The 15,941-nt window shown below is 39.0% G+C and overlaps 1 protein-coding gene across 2 annotated transcripts in view; it reads left to right on the top strand.

Annotated features, from left to right (window-relative positions):
* ATAD2 (ATPase family AAA domain containing 2) overlaps positions 1-15,941 on the top strand; it is a 104,263-nt gene that overhangs the window by 52,228 nt on the left and 36,094 nt on the right. For both annotated transcript variants that reach the window (XM_033202398.1, XM_033202397.1), the window contains 5 exons: positions 4,955-5,062; positions 6,898-7,006; positions 7,260-7,375; positions 8,869-9,043; positions 10,137-10,225. In XM_033202398.1, the coding sequence (XP_033058289.1) occupies positions 4,955-5,062; positions 6,898-7,006; positions 7,260-7,375; positions 8,869-9,043; positions 10,137-10,225 (597 nt within the window). The remainder of the gene's footprint in view (positions 1-4,954; positions 5,063-6,897; positions 7,007-7,259; positions 7,376-8,868; positions 9,044-10,136; positions 10,226-15,941) is intronic.

Raw genomic sequence — 15,941 nt, 5'->3', positions numbered from 1 at the left:
CACTGTATACACACCAACATCTATTATTTTTTGATTTTTTGATTATAGCCATTTTTGCGGGGGTAAGGTGGTATCGCATTGTGGTTTTGATTTGCATTTCCCTGATCATTAGTGATGCTGAGCATTTTTTCATATGTTTGTTGGCCATTTATGTATCTTCTTTTAAGAATTTTCTGTTCATGTCCATAGCCCACTTTTTGATGGAATTGTTTTTTTCTTGCTAATTTGTTTGAGTTTGTTGTAGATTCTAGATATTAGTCTTTTGCCAGCTGTATAGATTATGAAGATTTTCTCCCATACTGTGCGTTGCCATTTTACTCTGCTGATTCTTCCTTTTGCTGTTCAAAAGCTCTTTAGTTTAATTAAGTCCCACCTGTTTATCTTTGCTTTAATTGTTTTTGCTTTTGGGTTCTTGGTCATGAAACCCTTGCCTAAGCCAATACCTAGATGGGTTTTCTTGATGTTATCTTCTAGAATTTTTATATAGTTTCAGGTCTCAGATTTAAGTCCTTGATCCATCTTGAGTTGATTTTTGTATAAGGTGAGAGATGAGGAACCAGTTTCATTATCCTACATGTGGCTTGCCAATTATCCCAGCACTATCTGATGAATAGGGTGTCCTTTCCCCACTTTATGTTTCTGTTTGCTTTGTTGAAGATCAGTTGACTGTAAGTATTTGATTTTATTTGTGAGTTCTCTATTCTGTTCCATTTGTCTATGTGCCTATTTTTATACCAGTACTGTGCTGTTTTGGTGATTATGGCCTTATAGCGTAGTTTGAAATCAGGTAATGTAAGGCTTCCAGATTTGTTCTTTTTGCTTAGACTTGCTTTGGCTATGCGGACTCTTTTTTGCTTCCATATGAATTTTAGGATTGTTTTTTCTAGTTCTGTGAAGAATGATAGCTGGTATTTTGATGGGAGTTATGTTGAATTTGTTGCTTTTGGCAGTATGGTCGTTTTCACAATATTGATTCTACCCGTCCATGAGCATGGGATGTGCTTCCATTTGTTTGTGTCATCTGTGATTTCTTTCAGCAGTGTTTTGTAGTTTTCCTTGTAGAGGTCTTTTGCCTCTTTGGTTAGGTATATTCCTAAGTATTTTATTTTATTTTCAGCTATTGTAAAAAGGGTTGAGTTCTTATTTCACTCTTAGCTTGGCCGCTGCTGGTATATAGTAGAGCTACTACTGATTTGTGTACATTAATTTTGTATCCTGAAACTCTGCTGGATTCTTTTGTCAGTTCTAGGAGTTTTTTGCAGGAGTCTTTAGGGTTTTCTAGGTGTACAATCATATAATCAGCAAACAGACAGTTTGACTAACTTTTTACTGACTTGGATGCCCTTTTATTTTTTTCTATTGTCTGATTGCTGTGGCTAGGACTTCCAGTACTGTGTTGAATAGAAGTGGTGAGAGTGGGCATCCTTGTCTAGTTCCAGTTCTCAGAGGGAATGCTTTTAACCTTTCCCCATTCAGTATTATGTTTCCTGTGGATTTGTCATAGATGACTTTTATTACATCGAAGTATGTTCTTTGTATGCTGACTTTGCAGAGAGCTTTAATCATAAAGGGATGCTGGATTTTGTTGAATGCTTTTTCTGCATCTATTGAGATCATGTGATTTTTGTTTTTAATTCTGTTTAAGTGGTGTATCACATTTATTGACTTGAGTATGTTAAACCATCCCTGCATCCCTGGTATGAAACCCCCTTGATCATAGAAGATTATCTTTTTGATATGTTGTTGGATTTGATTAGCTAGTATTTTGTTAAGGATTTTAGCATCTATGTTCACAGGGATGTTGGTCTGTAGTTTTCTTTTTTGGTTATGTCCTTTCCTAGTTTTGGTATTAGGGTGATACTGGCTTCATAGAATGATTTGGGGAGGATTCCCTCTTTCTCTACCTTGTGGAATAGTGTTGACAGTGTTTTTAAACTGAAGTAATGACCTTTCTACAGTATAGACTAATTAATTGCTAAGAACCTGGACCCATGACTAGGACTGTCTAGGCTTGGAGCTCAGCTCTACTAGTTATTAGTGGCCTTTGGCAAGTTACTTAACTCTGTTTCAGTTTTTTGTTGTTGTTGATTTTTGTTTGGTTGGTTGGTTTTTTTTTTTTTTTTTTTTTTTGAGATGGAGTTTCACTCTTTTTGCCCAGGCTGGAATGCAATGGCGCGATCTCAGCTCACCGCAACCTCCGCCTCCCGGGTTTAAGTGATTCTCCTGCCTCAGCCTCTCGAGTAGGTGGGATTGCAAGCATGCACCACCATGCCTGGCTAATTGTTTGTATTTTTAGTAGAGACGGGGTTTCTCCATGTTGGTCAAGCTGGTCTTGAACTCCCGACCTCATGTGATCCACCCGCCTCGGCCTCCCAAAGTGCTGGGATTACAGGTGTGAGCCACTGCGCCTAGCCTGTTTCAGTTTTTTTTAATCTGTAAAGTGAGGATAGTAGAACCTGTTTCAGTATTGTGAGAATTAGATGAGTTAATACATGTAAAGCATTTAAAGTAGTGTCTACCATACATTAAGTGCTGTATGTATTTGCTGTTATAACTGTACTTTGATGTTTAAAAATAATCTCCATTTTGCAAATCAAACGTCAGAAATTTCACGTTGGTCCACAGGTTGTGTTATTGTTTGCTTTTAACTTTATTGGTTGTGAAATAAAAAACTGGAAATATCAGTATAGTAATGTATAGAATGCAGATATTTTAAATAAACATATAGGTTTGAATTCTGACAACATCAATGACTAATTCTGATATTTTGAGTAAATTATTTAACCTGGAAGCCACACTGGCCCTAACTGTAACTTGAGCCTACTAATAATCCACTTTTCCACAATTTTAATTAAGATTAAATACTACATCAAGCACACAGTACAGAAAGCAGTCAGTTAATGTTAGTCTTTTTTATTAATCGGGAGGTTAGTCTGAATTCTGTGACTACACATAAAATTATGTGACTACATTAAAGTCTAATATTCATGGTAATAAATTAGTTTTTCATATAAAATTGCAGACTTGTACTGGATATAATAATTTTAGTTTCAGGCTAATCACAAAGATGGTCCTGGGTGTATGTGGGTAGATGGATGGATGAAAGATTATTTTCTCATTTATTTCTGTGTTTCCATAACCCCTTATCCAAAACGCTTGGAAAACCATTTGTGTTTCAGAATTCAGACTTTTTGGCTGGATTTACAGATAACACACAACATATATAGTATGGCAACATTAACATCTCTAGGGTCTCCAAGCCAGCACTGTGTAGTCAAATATATTAATAATTCTGTAGTAAAACATATGAATAATCATAGTAAGTGGGACAAAATATAAACTAAAAATTGCCTTGTACTATGTATGTCCAGTTATGATTTGCTGCAAGGGAATAATGGAATAACTTCAGAGTTTTTTGGATATACGTTTCTGGAACTACTATGCTTTTATATTTTTGGAAATAACTACTTACTATCATTGCACTCTGACTCAGAAAAGTTCTAGACCCTGAGCAAGTTCATTAAAGTTCTTCCTAGCCAGACTCTTTTGTTTTTTCTGTGAGTCTTTGGCAACCATTCAAAGGTAGAAGTGATTAAAAATTTTCTTGTATATTTGTAATACCCGGCTTCTTATTTAGTATTACCAACCAGCCTAAGTATTTGATAGTATGTCTTTCTTTTTTGTGAGAAAACTTATGGGTTGAGTAACTCATCCGCATTTACGCAGCTGTTAAGTGACAGTTGTGAATTTACAGTGGATGGTATACTGTTGATAAAAGGCCATGTTATTCTTCACTGTTTCCTAGCATTTAAAACGTCTTTCTTGATACCCTTTTGTTTACATAAAATCTCTTGTCCTTCTTTTAAAATTGTTTGATATTTTAGGCCGGGCATGATGGCTCACACCTGTAATCTCAACACTTTGGGAGGCTGAGGTGGGCGGATCACAAGGTCAGGAGTTCAAAACTAGCCTGGCCAACATGGTGAAACCCCATCTCTACCAAAAATAAATAAATAAATAAGATACAAAAGTTAGCTGGGCATGGTGGCACGTGCTTGTGGTCCCAGCTGCTTGGGAGGCTAAGGCAGGAGAATTGCTCAACTGGGACCCAGGAGGCAGAGGTTCAGTGAGCTGAGATCACGCCACTGCACTCCAGCCTGGGCTACAGAGTGAGACTTTGTCTCAAAAAAGTTATTTGATATTTTAAAGTAGGTAATTTCCTCCCAAATGTGAATATTATGTATAGTGTAATATTGAAAATAGTTTCAAATTACAGTCCCAAATGCTTTTTTTTTTTTTTTTTTTTAAATAGAGGCAGGGGCTTACTTTATCACCCAGCAGGCTGCAGTACAGTGGTGCAATCATGGCTCACTACAGCCTCATCCTCCCAGGCTCAAGCAAATCACCCACCTCAGCCTCCTTAGTATCTAGGACAACATATGTGCACAACCATACCTGTCTAAATTTTTTGATTTTTAGTAGAGACCAAATCTTGCCAAGTTGCTCAAATGATTTTTAGTTGAGACGAAGTCCCGCTGCGTTGTTCTCAAACTCCTGTCAAGTGATCCTTCCTACTCGGTCTCCAAAAGTGTTGGGATTACAGGTGTGAGCCAACATGCCTAGCCCCAAATATTCTAATACCCTCTTTATACCACCTTTCACTTCAAGAATAACTGGTTTGTGTCAAGACTAAGAAGTCACCTTGCCTTCTGTCTTCATGAACATTTGATACTCAGCTCTGCCACAGTCCTCAGTCTTTTTTCCTTTCCTCTCAGTTGTTTGTCTTTATTCCCTTTGAAAGATTCAGCCAACAAAGTTTATGTCAGTGGGTCAGCAGATATAATAATTTTATGATAAACCTTTTTAGAGCATTAGATATTTCTGATGCTTTTCTTATCCCTTTTCTTTTTCCTGCCCTCCCTTATCATGATTTCAATTTTCTTTTTTACTTTAGGCGAAGGCATGCAATCCACAGTAGTGACTCGACTTCATCTTCCTCCTCTGAGGATGAACAGCACTTTGAGAGGCGGAGGAAAAGGAGTCGTAATAGGGCTATCAATAGGTAAGTGCCATATCAATGCCTTTTTAAACTAGCAGATACATTTTTTAAAAATTGATAAGAAAACAATAATTTGGGTATAAGTATAGACTAGCTGATTAAAAAGTTGCACAACAGGTTAATGTATAAACTAGAATGCTGTCTTGTTAGAATTACCTACAATTGAAACAGAATAACAGGTTAGAACATATGACTGATTTCTTGCCAAAATTTTTTTTTTGAGACAGGGCCTGGTTCTGTTGCCCAGGCTGGAGTACAGTGGCACGATCTTGGCTCACTGCAACCACCACCTCCCGGGTTCATACGACTCTCCTGCCTCAGCCTCCTGAGTAGCTGGGACTACAGGTGTGCATCACCACACTCGGCTCATTTTTGTAATTTTAGTAGAGGTGGGGTTTCGCCATGTTGGCCAGGCTGGTCTCGAACTACTGGCCTCAAGTTATCCACCTGCCTCAGCCTCCCAAAGCTTTGGAATTACAGCTGTGAGCCACCATGCCTGGCCTGCTTGCCAAATCATTATATATGGCCCACAGTCATTCTGGTCAAACAGTGACTTACGGAAATAACTTTTTCTTTTTCATTTCATGTATATTTTTTCTTAGAATAATGATAAGTTCTGAGGAACTCTTAAGGAAAATGGAAGGCTTTACTCATTTCATAACTCCTTGTAGTATAAGTTCACATATACTAACCAACTTATTTGATTTTCCCAATAATTGCTTAAGGGAGATAGAGGAAGGATTATTTACATTTTAAAGATGTGGTTGAGTAAATGAAAATGCAGTGCTTAGGTGCTTGGATTTTTTTTTTTTTTTTGTAATAGAGACAGGTTCTCACTCTGTCACTCAGACTAGAGTAGAAGTGAGGCTGGTCTTGAACTCCTGACCTCAAGTGACTCGGCTGGGATTACAGGCGTGAGCCACCACACCTGGTCATAACTATCTTTGAATATTTTTGAAAGTAGTTAGGGAACTTCCAGCCTGTCCAACATGGTGAAACCCCATCTCTACTAAAAATACAAAAATTAGCCGGATGTTGGTGGTACGCACCTGTAATCCCAGCTCCTCAGGATGCTGAAGCAGGAGAATTGCTTGAACCCAGGAGGCAGAGATTGCAGTGAGCCGAGATCACGCCATTGCACTGCAGCCTGGGTGACAGAGTGAGACTCCGTCTCAGAAAAAACGCAAAAGACAAAACAATATAACAAAAAAGGAAGTAGTTAGGGAACTTGCTTGAGAGGATTGGTGTTGGATCCAAATGCTGATAGACTGTGAATATTTTTTCTGAGAGGTATTATAGCAGAGTTGTTATAGGTCTAGAGACAGACCACTTGTGTTTGATTCCTGGCCCTGCCATTTACTAGTTGGGTGATCTTGGACAAATCAGTTAATCTTTCTATGCCTTGGTTTTGTTTTAAAATGGGAAAAATAATAATACCTTTCTCATAAGACTGTTGTGAGGATTTATTGACTTAATCCATGTAAAGCACCTAAAACTAAAACTGTCTGGCAAATGGTAAATACCCTGTCTATGTTAGACACCTCCATTACAATGTAAGTTGGTACAATCTGATTTCACCACCGTGAATCACTTTACAGTGCCTGTGTCATCTTGATATTTTTATTTGATTATATATCTTTAATTTCATAATAAAGCTTTAGATATAAATATTTCTAACACTTAAGTTCTGGACCTATTACAGAAAATTAGAAAATTAAAATACATATCTTAAGATTGCTCCAGTTGAAATTTAGATTTTTTTTTAACTTAAATGTTTATATTCAAACATGGAATTTGGGAAGGAGGATGAGTTGATGGGTTTGTGTGGTTTTAAATAGGTGCCTCCCACTAAATTTTCGGAAAGATGAATTAAAAGGCATGTATAAAGATCGAATGAAAATTGGAGCAAGCCTTGCTGATGTTGATCCAATGCAACTAGATTCTTCAGTGAGTATTCTGTTTTGAAACATATGCTTGAACTATAATGTGCTTTGTTTTAGTTTTAAAGTTAAAAAAAGGAACTGATGATTTTTCTTTTCAGTCAAAACTCTAACCTTTAAAGACGTTTTTTGTTAATCTTAAGGTCACAATTAAGGTATTATTAATTCATTGTGTATGGGTTAGGTATAGTTAAGGTGTGGGGTGACATTTTAATCTGGACTCCAAATCTAAGAATGTAAATGTTCGCTTCCATTACCAGGTACGATTTGATAGTGTTGGTGGCCTGTCTAATCATATAGCAGCTCTAAAAGAGATGGTGGTGTTTCCATTACTTTATCCAGAAGTCTTTGAAAAATTTAAAATTCAACCCCCAAGGTAATTTAATTATATTTTTAATTTTAGCTGAAAATCTGTGCTACTGTTGCCTCTTGTAGTTCTTATACCTTATTAACCCATTTTTAAGCGATAGTCCCCTTTTCCTTTTCCATTATACAACTTTTCTCTCTGAATCACCTTTATAGAAGCAATAATTTAATAAACTTTTGAAAGTTAATAAACTTCCCCCATCATAAAAGTAATATACCGGGCCGGGCACGGTGACTCATGCCTTTATCCTAGCACTTTGGGAGGCCAAGGCAGGTGGATTGCCTGAGCTCAGGAGTTGGAGACCAGCCTGGGCAACATGGTGAAACCCCGTCTCTACTAAAATACAAAAAATTAGCCGGGCCTGGCGCCGTGTGCCTGTAGTCCCAGCTACTTGGGAGGCTGAGGCAGAATTGCTTGAACATGGGAGGCGGAAGTTGCAGTGAGCTGAGATTACGCCACTACACTCCAGCCTGGGTGACAGAGTGAGACACCATCTCCAAAAAAAAAAGTAAATAAATAAATAAGTAATGTACCATATGTCAATCACAGGTAAACATTGGTAGGTTTTAAATTAAATTTTGTAATTTAAAAAATTAGAAAGTGGCCAGGCACAGTGGCTTACGCCTGTAATTCCAGCACTTTGGGAGGCCGAGGTGGGTGGATTACGAGTTCGGGAGTTCAAGACCAGCCTGGCCAACATGTGGAAACCTCGTCTTTACTAAAAATACCCAAAAAATTAGCTGGGCATGGTGGCGGGCGCCTGTTGTCCCAGCTATTTGGGAGACTGAGGCAGGAGAATTGCTTGAACCCGGGATGCAGAGGTTGCAGTGCGCCGAGGTGGCACCACTGCACTCCAGCCTGGGCAATGCAGCAAGACTGTCTCCAAAAAAAAAAAAAAAATTAGAAAGTACTAGGCATGGTGGCTCACACCTGTGATTCCAGTGACTTGGGACACTAAAACAGGAAGATTGCTTTAGCTCAGGAGTTTGAGGTTGCAGTGAGCTAGGATTATGCCACTGCACTCCAGCCTAGCTGACAGTGAGACCCCATCTCTAAAAATAACACGGAAAGTTATTAATATTAAATAACATTTACTTCTTACAGGAAATGTTGTACGTGCCTAGTTAAAGTAATTTAGTAAATTAAAAGAAATTTCTTGAATTTTCTTTCACATTTCTTCCTTGCAACCCCCATACAAATTGAATTACATGATTGTGATATGTGATTCCATATGCAAGGTGAGATAATATGATGAACATGATGAATGAATTGTTAAAATGTTTCAAATAGAGTTTTATTTACAGTTTCAATATTAATTTTACAGTATCAGTATTAACTCCCAGGTTTTAAGTTGTGCTTTGTGGCATGAAACTGTACAATAATTCAGTTGTCTTCACATTTTAATTTTCTAATTAAATGAATCATGAAATTGGTTTCTAATTTTTGTTTTAAAAGTCTGCTTTTTAAATGTAATACTAAAATGTTAACGTATTGTTTTACAGAGGTTGTTTGTTTTATGGGCCACCTGGAACTGGAAAGACTCTGGTTGCCAGAGCACTTGCCAATGAGTGCAGTCAAGGGGATAAAAGAGTAGCGTTTTTCATGAGGAAAGGTGCTGATTGTCTAAGTAAATGGGTAGGAGAATCTGAAAGACAGCTACGATTGCTATTTGATCAGGTATGATATTAAAATTTTATATATATGGATAGTTCGGTAATCTAGGCAGATATGTGTGAGGATTAGATAACTCTTACATTTAATCAGTGTTCTAAATAAACCCAGAAGAATTAGACTAAGTATGTAATCTTTCTAGATTATTTTCTTGTATATGTCGAGATGACACTGACCTACAGTGAACAGTTTTATAGTAAGAAGGGAAAGAAATAATTGGATCTTAGTTCTTTGGAGTCTTAGGTCTCATGCCTAGGAAGAGAGTGGTAATCTCATATTTAGAGATAGTAGTAGTGAATTATGGCTCAGTATGGGAATTGGAGACTAGTTCTGCCCTGGGGCGGCTTTCATTTTCATATCCCGGATTGTATTGACAGCACATTGTGAGATAATACATTCTGATCTACTGAGGCATATTGCTGCAAATGCTTTTAAATCTCTTTTTGGAACTCTCCTGAGGTTCTTTTTTAATTTTATGTTTATGGAAATGGATAAAAACTGTGGCATCTTGCTAAAAAATGTTTTCCCATCCTGACATGGAGGAAGACTATGTCAGTCTTCTATTCTTTGTCTTATTTCCATAGGTAGTCTTCAATAGATATTTTTGTGTGTCCAGGAATGATAGCTATATGAAATCTAAGGTATATAACCAGTGGAGTATGTCTTTTGAAGACTTCTAGTCGAAAATGCAATTGAAAATTAAACCATATGTCATTATAATTTAGTTTGAATTCTTAAAACCTAGTTATTGGAACTTACATTTAAATTTATAAATTATAAATAGTTATAAATTATAAATAAATTGAGGCTGAGGCAAGAGAATCACTTGAACCCAGGAGGCAAAGGTTGCAGTGAGCTAGGATCACGCCACTGCACTCCAGCCTGGGTGACAGTGTGAGACTCCATCTATTAAAAAAAGAAAAATTATAAATAAATTCTGGTAAGCAAGTTTGAAGAAAAGCTGATTGAAATAATGTATATTCAGCTTTATAAATTCTGGTAAGCATGTTTGAATGAAAATTGATTAAAATGGTTTATATTAAGTCTACGTGTTTGAGGCTGTTTATGCTAACAAATGACCACTCAGTCTGCTTTCTAGGCCTATCAGATGCGCCCATCAATTATTTTTTTTGATGAAATCGATGGTCTGGCTCCAGTACGGTCAAGCAGGCAAGATCAGATTCACAGGTAAAACTTGCTTGATGGCACTTCAACATTTCTTCCTGTTTCCTGAGTGGTATTGATGTGTGAGAGATAGAATGTTAAATGGTAAAAGAAACTTTATAAGCTAATAGTTCCTTTCTTTGGTAGTAGAACCCTAGTATATAGTACAAAAATAAAAAATGTGGACAGGTGCAGTGGCTCATACCTGTAATCCTGGCACTTTGGGAGGCCAAGGTAGGCGGATCACTTGAGGTCAAGAGTTTGAGACCAGCCTGGCCAACATGGTGAAACCCTGTCTCTACTGGGAAAAAAAAAAAAAAAATTAGCCAGGTGTGGTGGTGCACACCTCTAATCCCAGCTCCTTGGAAGGCTGAGGCGGGAAAATTAGGAGAATCACTTGAACATGGGAGGTGGAGGTTGTAGTGAGCTGAGATTACACCACTGCACTCCAGCCTGGGTGACAGAGTGAGACTACCTCTCAAAAAAATAAAATAAACCTGCTCCGAGTGTCAGCGCATTGTAAAGCATGGTTTAAAAATCTTGGTTATAGAAGATTTTTTTTTTTTTTTTTTGAGATGGAGTCTCGCTCTGTCACCAGGCTGGAGTGCAGTGGCCGGATCTCAGCTCACTGCAAGCTCCGCCTCCCGGGTTTACGCCATTCTCCTGCCTCAGCCTCCCGAGTAGCTGGGACTACAGGCGCCCTACCACCTCGTCCGGCTAGTTTTTTGTATTTTTTAGTAGAGACGGGGTTTCACCTTGTTAGCCAGGATGGTCTCGATCTCCTGACCTCGTGATCCGCCGATCTCGGCCTCCCAAAGTGCTGGGATTACAGGCTTGAGCCACCGCGCCCGGCCTGGTTATAGAAGATTTAACTCATGATAGAAACAAATGTCTGCAGGTCAGTGATGTTAAGCCAGTAGTAAGAGTAGGGCTATGGTGGGGAATGTGACTGAATGTCCTATCACAGGAGCATATCCAGTTGCTTTTATGTCTGACCTGTTACTGATGTGCAGAAGCTTACCCAGGCTTGAAAAATCGATTTTGTTCTCTCAGATTTTATGTTCAAATTAAGTATCTTAAATTTTGCCAGCTAATTTGGATGCTTTTAAGACATTGCCTGCGCTAAACAAAATCTAACTTAGGGCATTACTACTAGTTTAGGATTCTAATACTAGACCAATCTCCTCATTTTAAAGATGGCTAAATTGAACCCTCAACCCCGATGATTAGTTGCTTATCCAAGGGAACACTTTTACTAGTGCTACTGTCCCAACCTGAATCTAAATTGCTTTTAGTCCCAATTCATTTCAGTTTTTTAGAACTTCTTTTTAAATGGTTTCATGAACGACGTGTAATTGCTTAATTAATTTGGAATATCCAAAAGGAAATGTTTGCTTGTCTTTATATATGCTAGTAGTATTGTTTTATATTGTAGATAATGTAGAAGATGAATAAGATATAGTGTGTGATTGATAGGTAGGTTTTGGCTTTTCTAACATCTAACAAGATTTGCTATATTCTAAGGGCCTTTTGAACTTGATGATAAACAATTTTGTTTGTTGCTGTGACTAAATTAAAATATATGTTAAGTACCATGGTAAAGTAGTTTTGTCTCTGCATGTCCTATTAGTAATCAGATAAATTTTTTATATGTGACATATTTCATTATCAGTCACACTGTATTCATTGTGCTAACAGGAAGAAACATATTTAACAATACTTCCATCACTTCATAATCAAGTAAGTTGAGTACTTACTGTGTTTTGGGATAGTTCTAAAGGTATTGGAAGACTTTTGGCAAAAAAATTACAGAGTAATTGTAGCAAAACTATGCTGCAATTTTTCTTTTCTTTTTTTTTTGAGACAGAGTCTCGCTCTATTGCCCAGGCTGGAATGCAGTAGTATGATCTCAGCTCACTGCAACCCCCACCTCCCAGGTTCCAGCAATTCTGCCTCAGTCTCCCAAGTAGTTGGGGCTACAGGTGTGCCCCAGCATGCCCGGCTAAATTTTTGTATTTTAGTAGAGATGAGGTTTCACCATGTTCGCCAGGTCTCAAACTCCTGACCTCAGGTGATCAGCCCGCCTGCACCTCCCAGAGTGCTGGGATCACATATGTGAGCCACCCCACCCGGCCTGTTCTTTGTATTTTTAGCAGAGACTGGGTTTCGCCATATTAGCCAGGCTGGTCCTGAACTCCTGACCTTGGGTGATCCACCCACCTCTGCCTCCCAAAGTGCTGGGATTACAGGCGTGAGCCACCGTGCCTGACCAAATATAGCTGCATTTTTAAGAGAAATTTAGTATTCAAGTTATTTTAACTAAAAACTTAAAAGTTCTGACAGTAAAAATGTATGTTAAATTAAGCTTTTTTAGAATTTAGCACATTGCATGTTGAAGATGATTAAACTGTATTCTGTACCTTAATTTTAGTACTAATACTGTAGAATAATGCAAATAAGTAATTATGTGAGTGTCATTAGGTAATAATATTTCAACCTAAGAGAAAGAAGATACAAATGTGAAATGAAGAAGTCAAATTACCCTAAATTGTTTTTTTTTGTTTGTTGTTTTGAGATGAAGTCTCTCTCTGTCGCCCAGGCTGGAGTGCAGTAGCACAGTCTCGGCTCACTGCAACCTGTGCCTCCCGAGTTAAAGTGATTCTCCTGCCTCAGCCTCCCTAGTAGCTGGGATTACAGGCATGCACCAGCATACTTGGCTGATTTTTCATATTTTTAGTAGACAGGGTTTCACCATGTTGGCCAGGCTGGTCTTGAACTGGGCCTCGAGCTCCTGATCTCAGGTGATCCACCCGCCTCAGCCTTCCAAAGTACTGGGATTATAGGCGTGAGCCACCCACTCTACCTAAAACCCTTATAGTCTTTACTTTGAATTGCAAATATCAATAGAAACTTGTGACAAAGTTTTTTTGTTTTTTAAAGAAAAAAAAAACCCTAACTCTGGACACTTTAAAAAGGCCTAGAAGCAATCACAATCCAGTAGCAATTAATGTCCATCCCTGAGTGTGTTCTCTAAATATTAGGACTCAGGAGAGATGGCGGATTGTAACACTGAAGCAGAAATGATCAAGACAAGTCTGAAAGACTTTGTAATGCCTGAAAGCAATAAAAAAAGAATTACTGGAATCGTACCAGAATGACATAGGAGCCAGTTTTGAGGGATCTCTCATTGGCCGAAGATTAAACAATTTGAGCATCAAAAATAATGACTGCAGTAGATAGAAATATATCAAATATCTAAAAAACATCGGTTTTTTGTGTGTTGTTAGTTTTTTGTTGTTGGTTTTGGTTTGGTTTGTTGTTGTTGTCTTTTTGTGACAACAACACTCTGTCACCCAGGCTGGAGTGCAGTGACATGATCTTGGCTCACTGCAACCTCCACCTCCCAGGTTCAAGCGATTCTCGTGTCTCAGCCTCCCCAGTAGCTGGGATTACAGGCATGTGCCACCACTCCTGGCTAATTTTTGTACTTTTAGTAGAGACAGGGTTTTGCCATGTTGGCCAAGCTGGTCTTGAACTCCTGGGCTCAAGAGATCTACCTGCCTTGGCCTCCCAAAGTGCTGGGATTACAGGCGTGACCCACCGCACAAGGCCTTGTTTTTGTTTTTTGAGACAGGATCTTACTCTTACCCAGGCTGGAATGCAGTAGCACGATCACAACTCACTGCAGCTTTGATCTCCTGGGCTCAAGCAATCTTCCCACCTCAACTTCTCAGTAGCTGGAACTACAGGCACGCACTACCCCACCCAGCTTGGTTTCTTGGGGGTTTTTTTAAGTAAAGATGAAGTCTTACTCTGTTGCCCAGGCTGGTCTCAAACTCCTGAGCTCAAGTGATCCTTCCACCTCGGGCTCCCAAAGTGCTGGGATTACAGGCATGAGGCACCATGCCCAGCCACCATCAGTTTTTTGTTGTTGTTGTTGTTGTTGTTTTTAAAAAAAAAAAAAAAAAAAAACACGAAAACATCTTATTTGTAAGAAAAAGGTATTTCTTAATTTCTGTTCTTAGCATAAATTTTCTTTCCAGTGCAACCAAAACTTCCTGAACCCTTTTCAGCATTGTTGTTCAAAACTTGGAGTTCTATTGCTGGATAAAAAATGCATTCATAAACAAGCTGTGCAATTCGATCACCTTGAAATTTTGACTTCAAACTTTTCTTTGATAATGTTTCTTCTATAACCTTCATCTAAGACACCCAGCTCCTAAGTGTTATGCACCCCAGCCAAAATGTAGAGCTACTCTTCCATAACACCCAGAAGGAGGAGCTATCTGAATGTCTGATAGCTTCCTCCATGGGCAGTATTGTATATTCATATGCACTGTATAGGTCATAGCCCTTGGCCTGTGTGGACTCCCAGCTCCCAGGTTGAGTCTGGAACCAGGCAGGGTGGAGCTGCATGCCCCACCCCACCCTCCTCCGCAGGCCAGACCCACTTGTGGGGGGAAATGACAGGTGTCTCTTTGGAGCAGGGCATGACAGGGCAAGGAGGTGAGGGGAGGAGATAGCCACGAGAACCAGAAAATACAGAATGAGCCTTCTCCCCATCACCACCACCCTCGCCACTGCTGGCAGGGAACACACCAAGATCTTAAAAATCATCAATTTGTAATAAGTTTTTTAAATTCAACTGGTCACCTAAAGTTGCTGAGTTATTATTTATTACTCTGAAAATTGAAAAGAAGGAAAGAATCAGACATTTCTTCCTGTCCTATACAGGCCATGATTGAGGGCAGTTCAGCAGTTGATGAAGTAGTGTAGTTCTTTATATAGGAAAATCACAGGTAATAAATGCAAAAGAAATGATTGAATTAGAAAATCACCATTTTGTAGCCTCTTATGAAATAGTGGATCTAGACCTGTTGTTTTTTGACCAGGGATGCTGCCATCCCCCTCCCCTCAGGGACAGGTATCTAGAGACAGTTTTGGTTGTCACAACTGGTGAGGACAGCTACTTAGCATATGGTAGATGAAGGCCAGACATGCTGTTAAACATCCTTCACTAACGGGACAGTTCTCCACAACAAATAATTATCTGGCCCAAAATGTCAGTAGTGCTAATTTGGGAAACCTTTATCTAAACAATAATTATCAATGGCCACTCAAGCAGTAAGATAAAAAAAGAAGGTTGATGGGGATATTTATAATGGGTGGAACAAGCTGATAACACCTGACCGAAACTCAACCCACTGATTGACCTTAAATGGGAAGCTGGTATTAGGTGCCTCCTGTGGGGATATAATAGGAATTACATGGTATCTTCCTGTGAAATACGTCATCCCAAATGGTTTAGCCAGCATCCATTAAGCTTCTAGATCTAGGCCAGGTGCGGTGGCTCACGCCTGTAATCCCAGCACTTTGGGAGGCCTAGGCAGGCGGATCACAAGGTCAGAAGATTGAGACCATCCTGGCTAACACGGTGAAACCTCGTCTCTACTAAAAAAAAAAAAAATACAAAAAAATTATCCAGGTGTGGTGGCAGGCACCTGTAGTCCCAGCTACTCGGGAGGCTGAGGCAGGAGAATGGCGTGAACCCAGGGGGCGGAGCTTGCAGTGAGCTGAGATCATGCCACTGCACTCCAGCCTGGGTGACAAAGCGAGACTCTGTCTCAAAAAAAACAAAAAGCTTCTAGATCTAGCTACCAGTTTCCAGGAATTATGAAAGATAGAGGGACAACTTAAATGACCCTATCAGGAAGCAGTCAGCCCAGTCCGGAATGTGGGA

This window comes from Trachypithecus francoisi, unplaced genomic scaffold (assembly GCF_009764315.1).
Source record: "Trachypithecus francoisi isolate TF-2019V2 unplaced genomic scaffold, Tfra_2.0 Lachesis_group7, whole genome shotgun sequence".
Classification (NCBI taxonomy): Eukaryota; Metazoa; Chordata; class Mammalia; order Primates; family Cercopithecidae; genus Trachypithecus; species Trachypithecus francoisi.
Note: the sequence above shows the minus strand (reverse complement) of the source record. Positions and strands in the feature narration are given on the sequence as shown.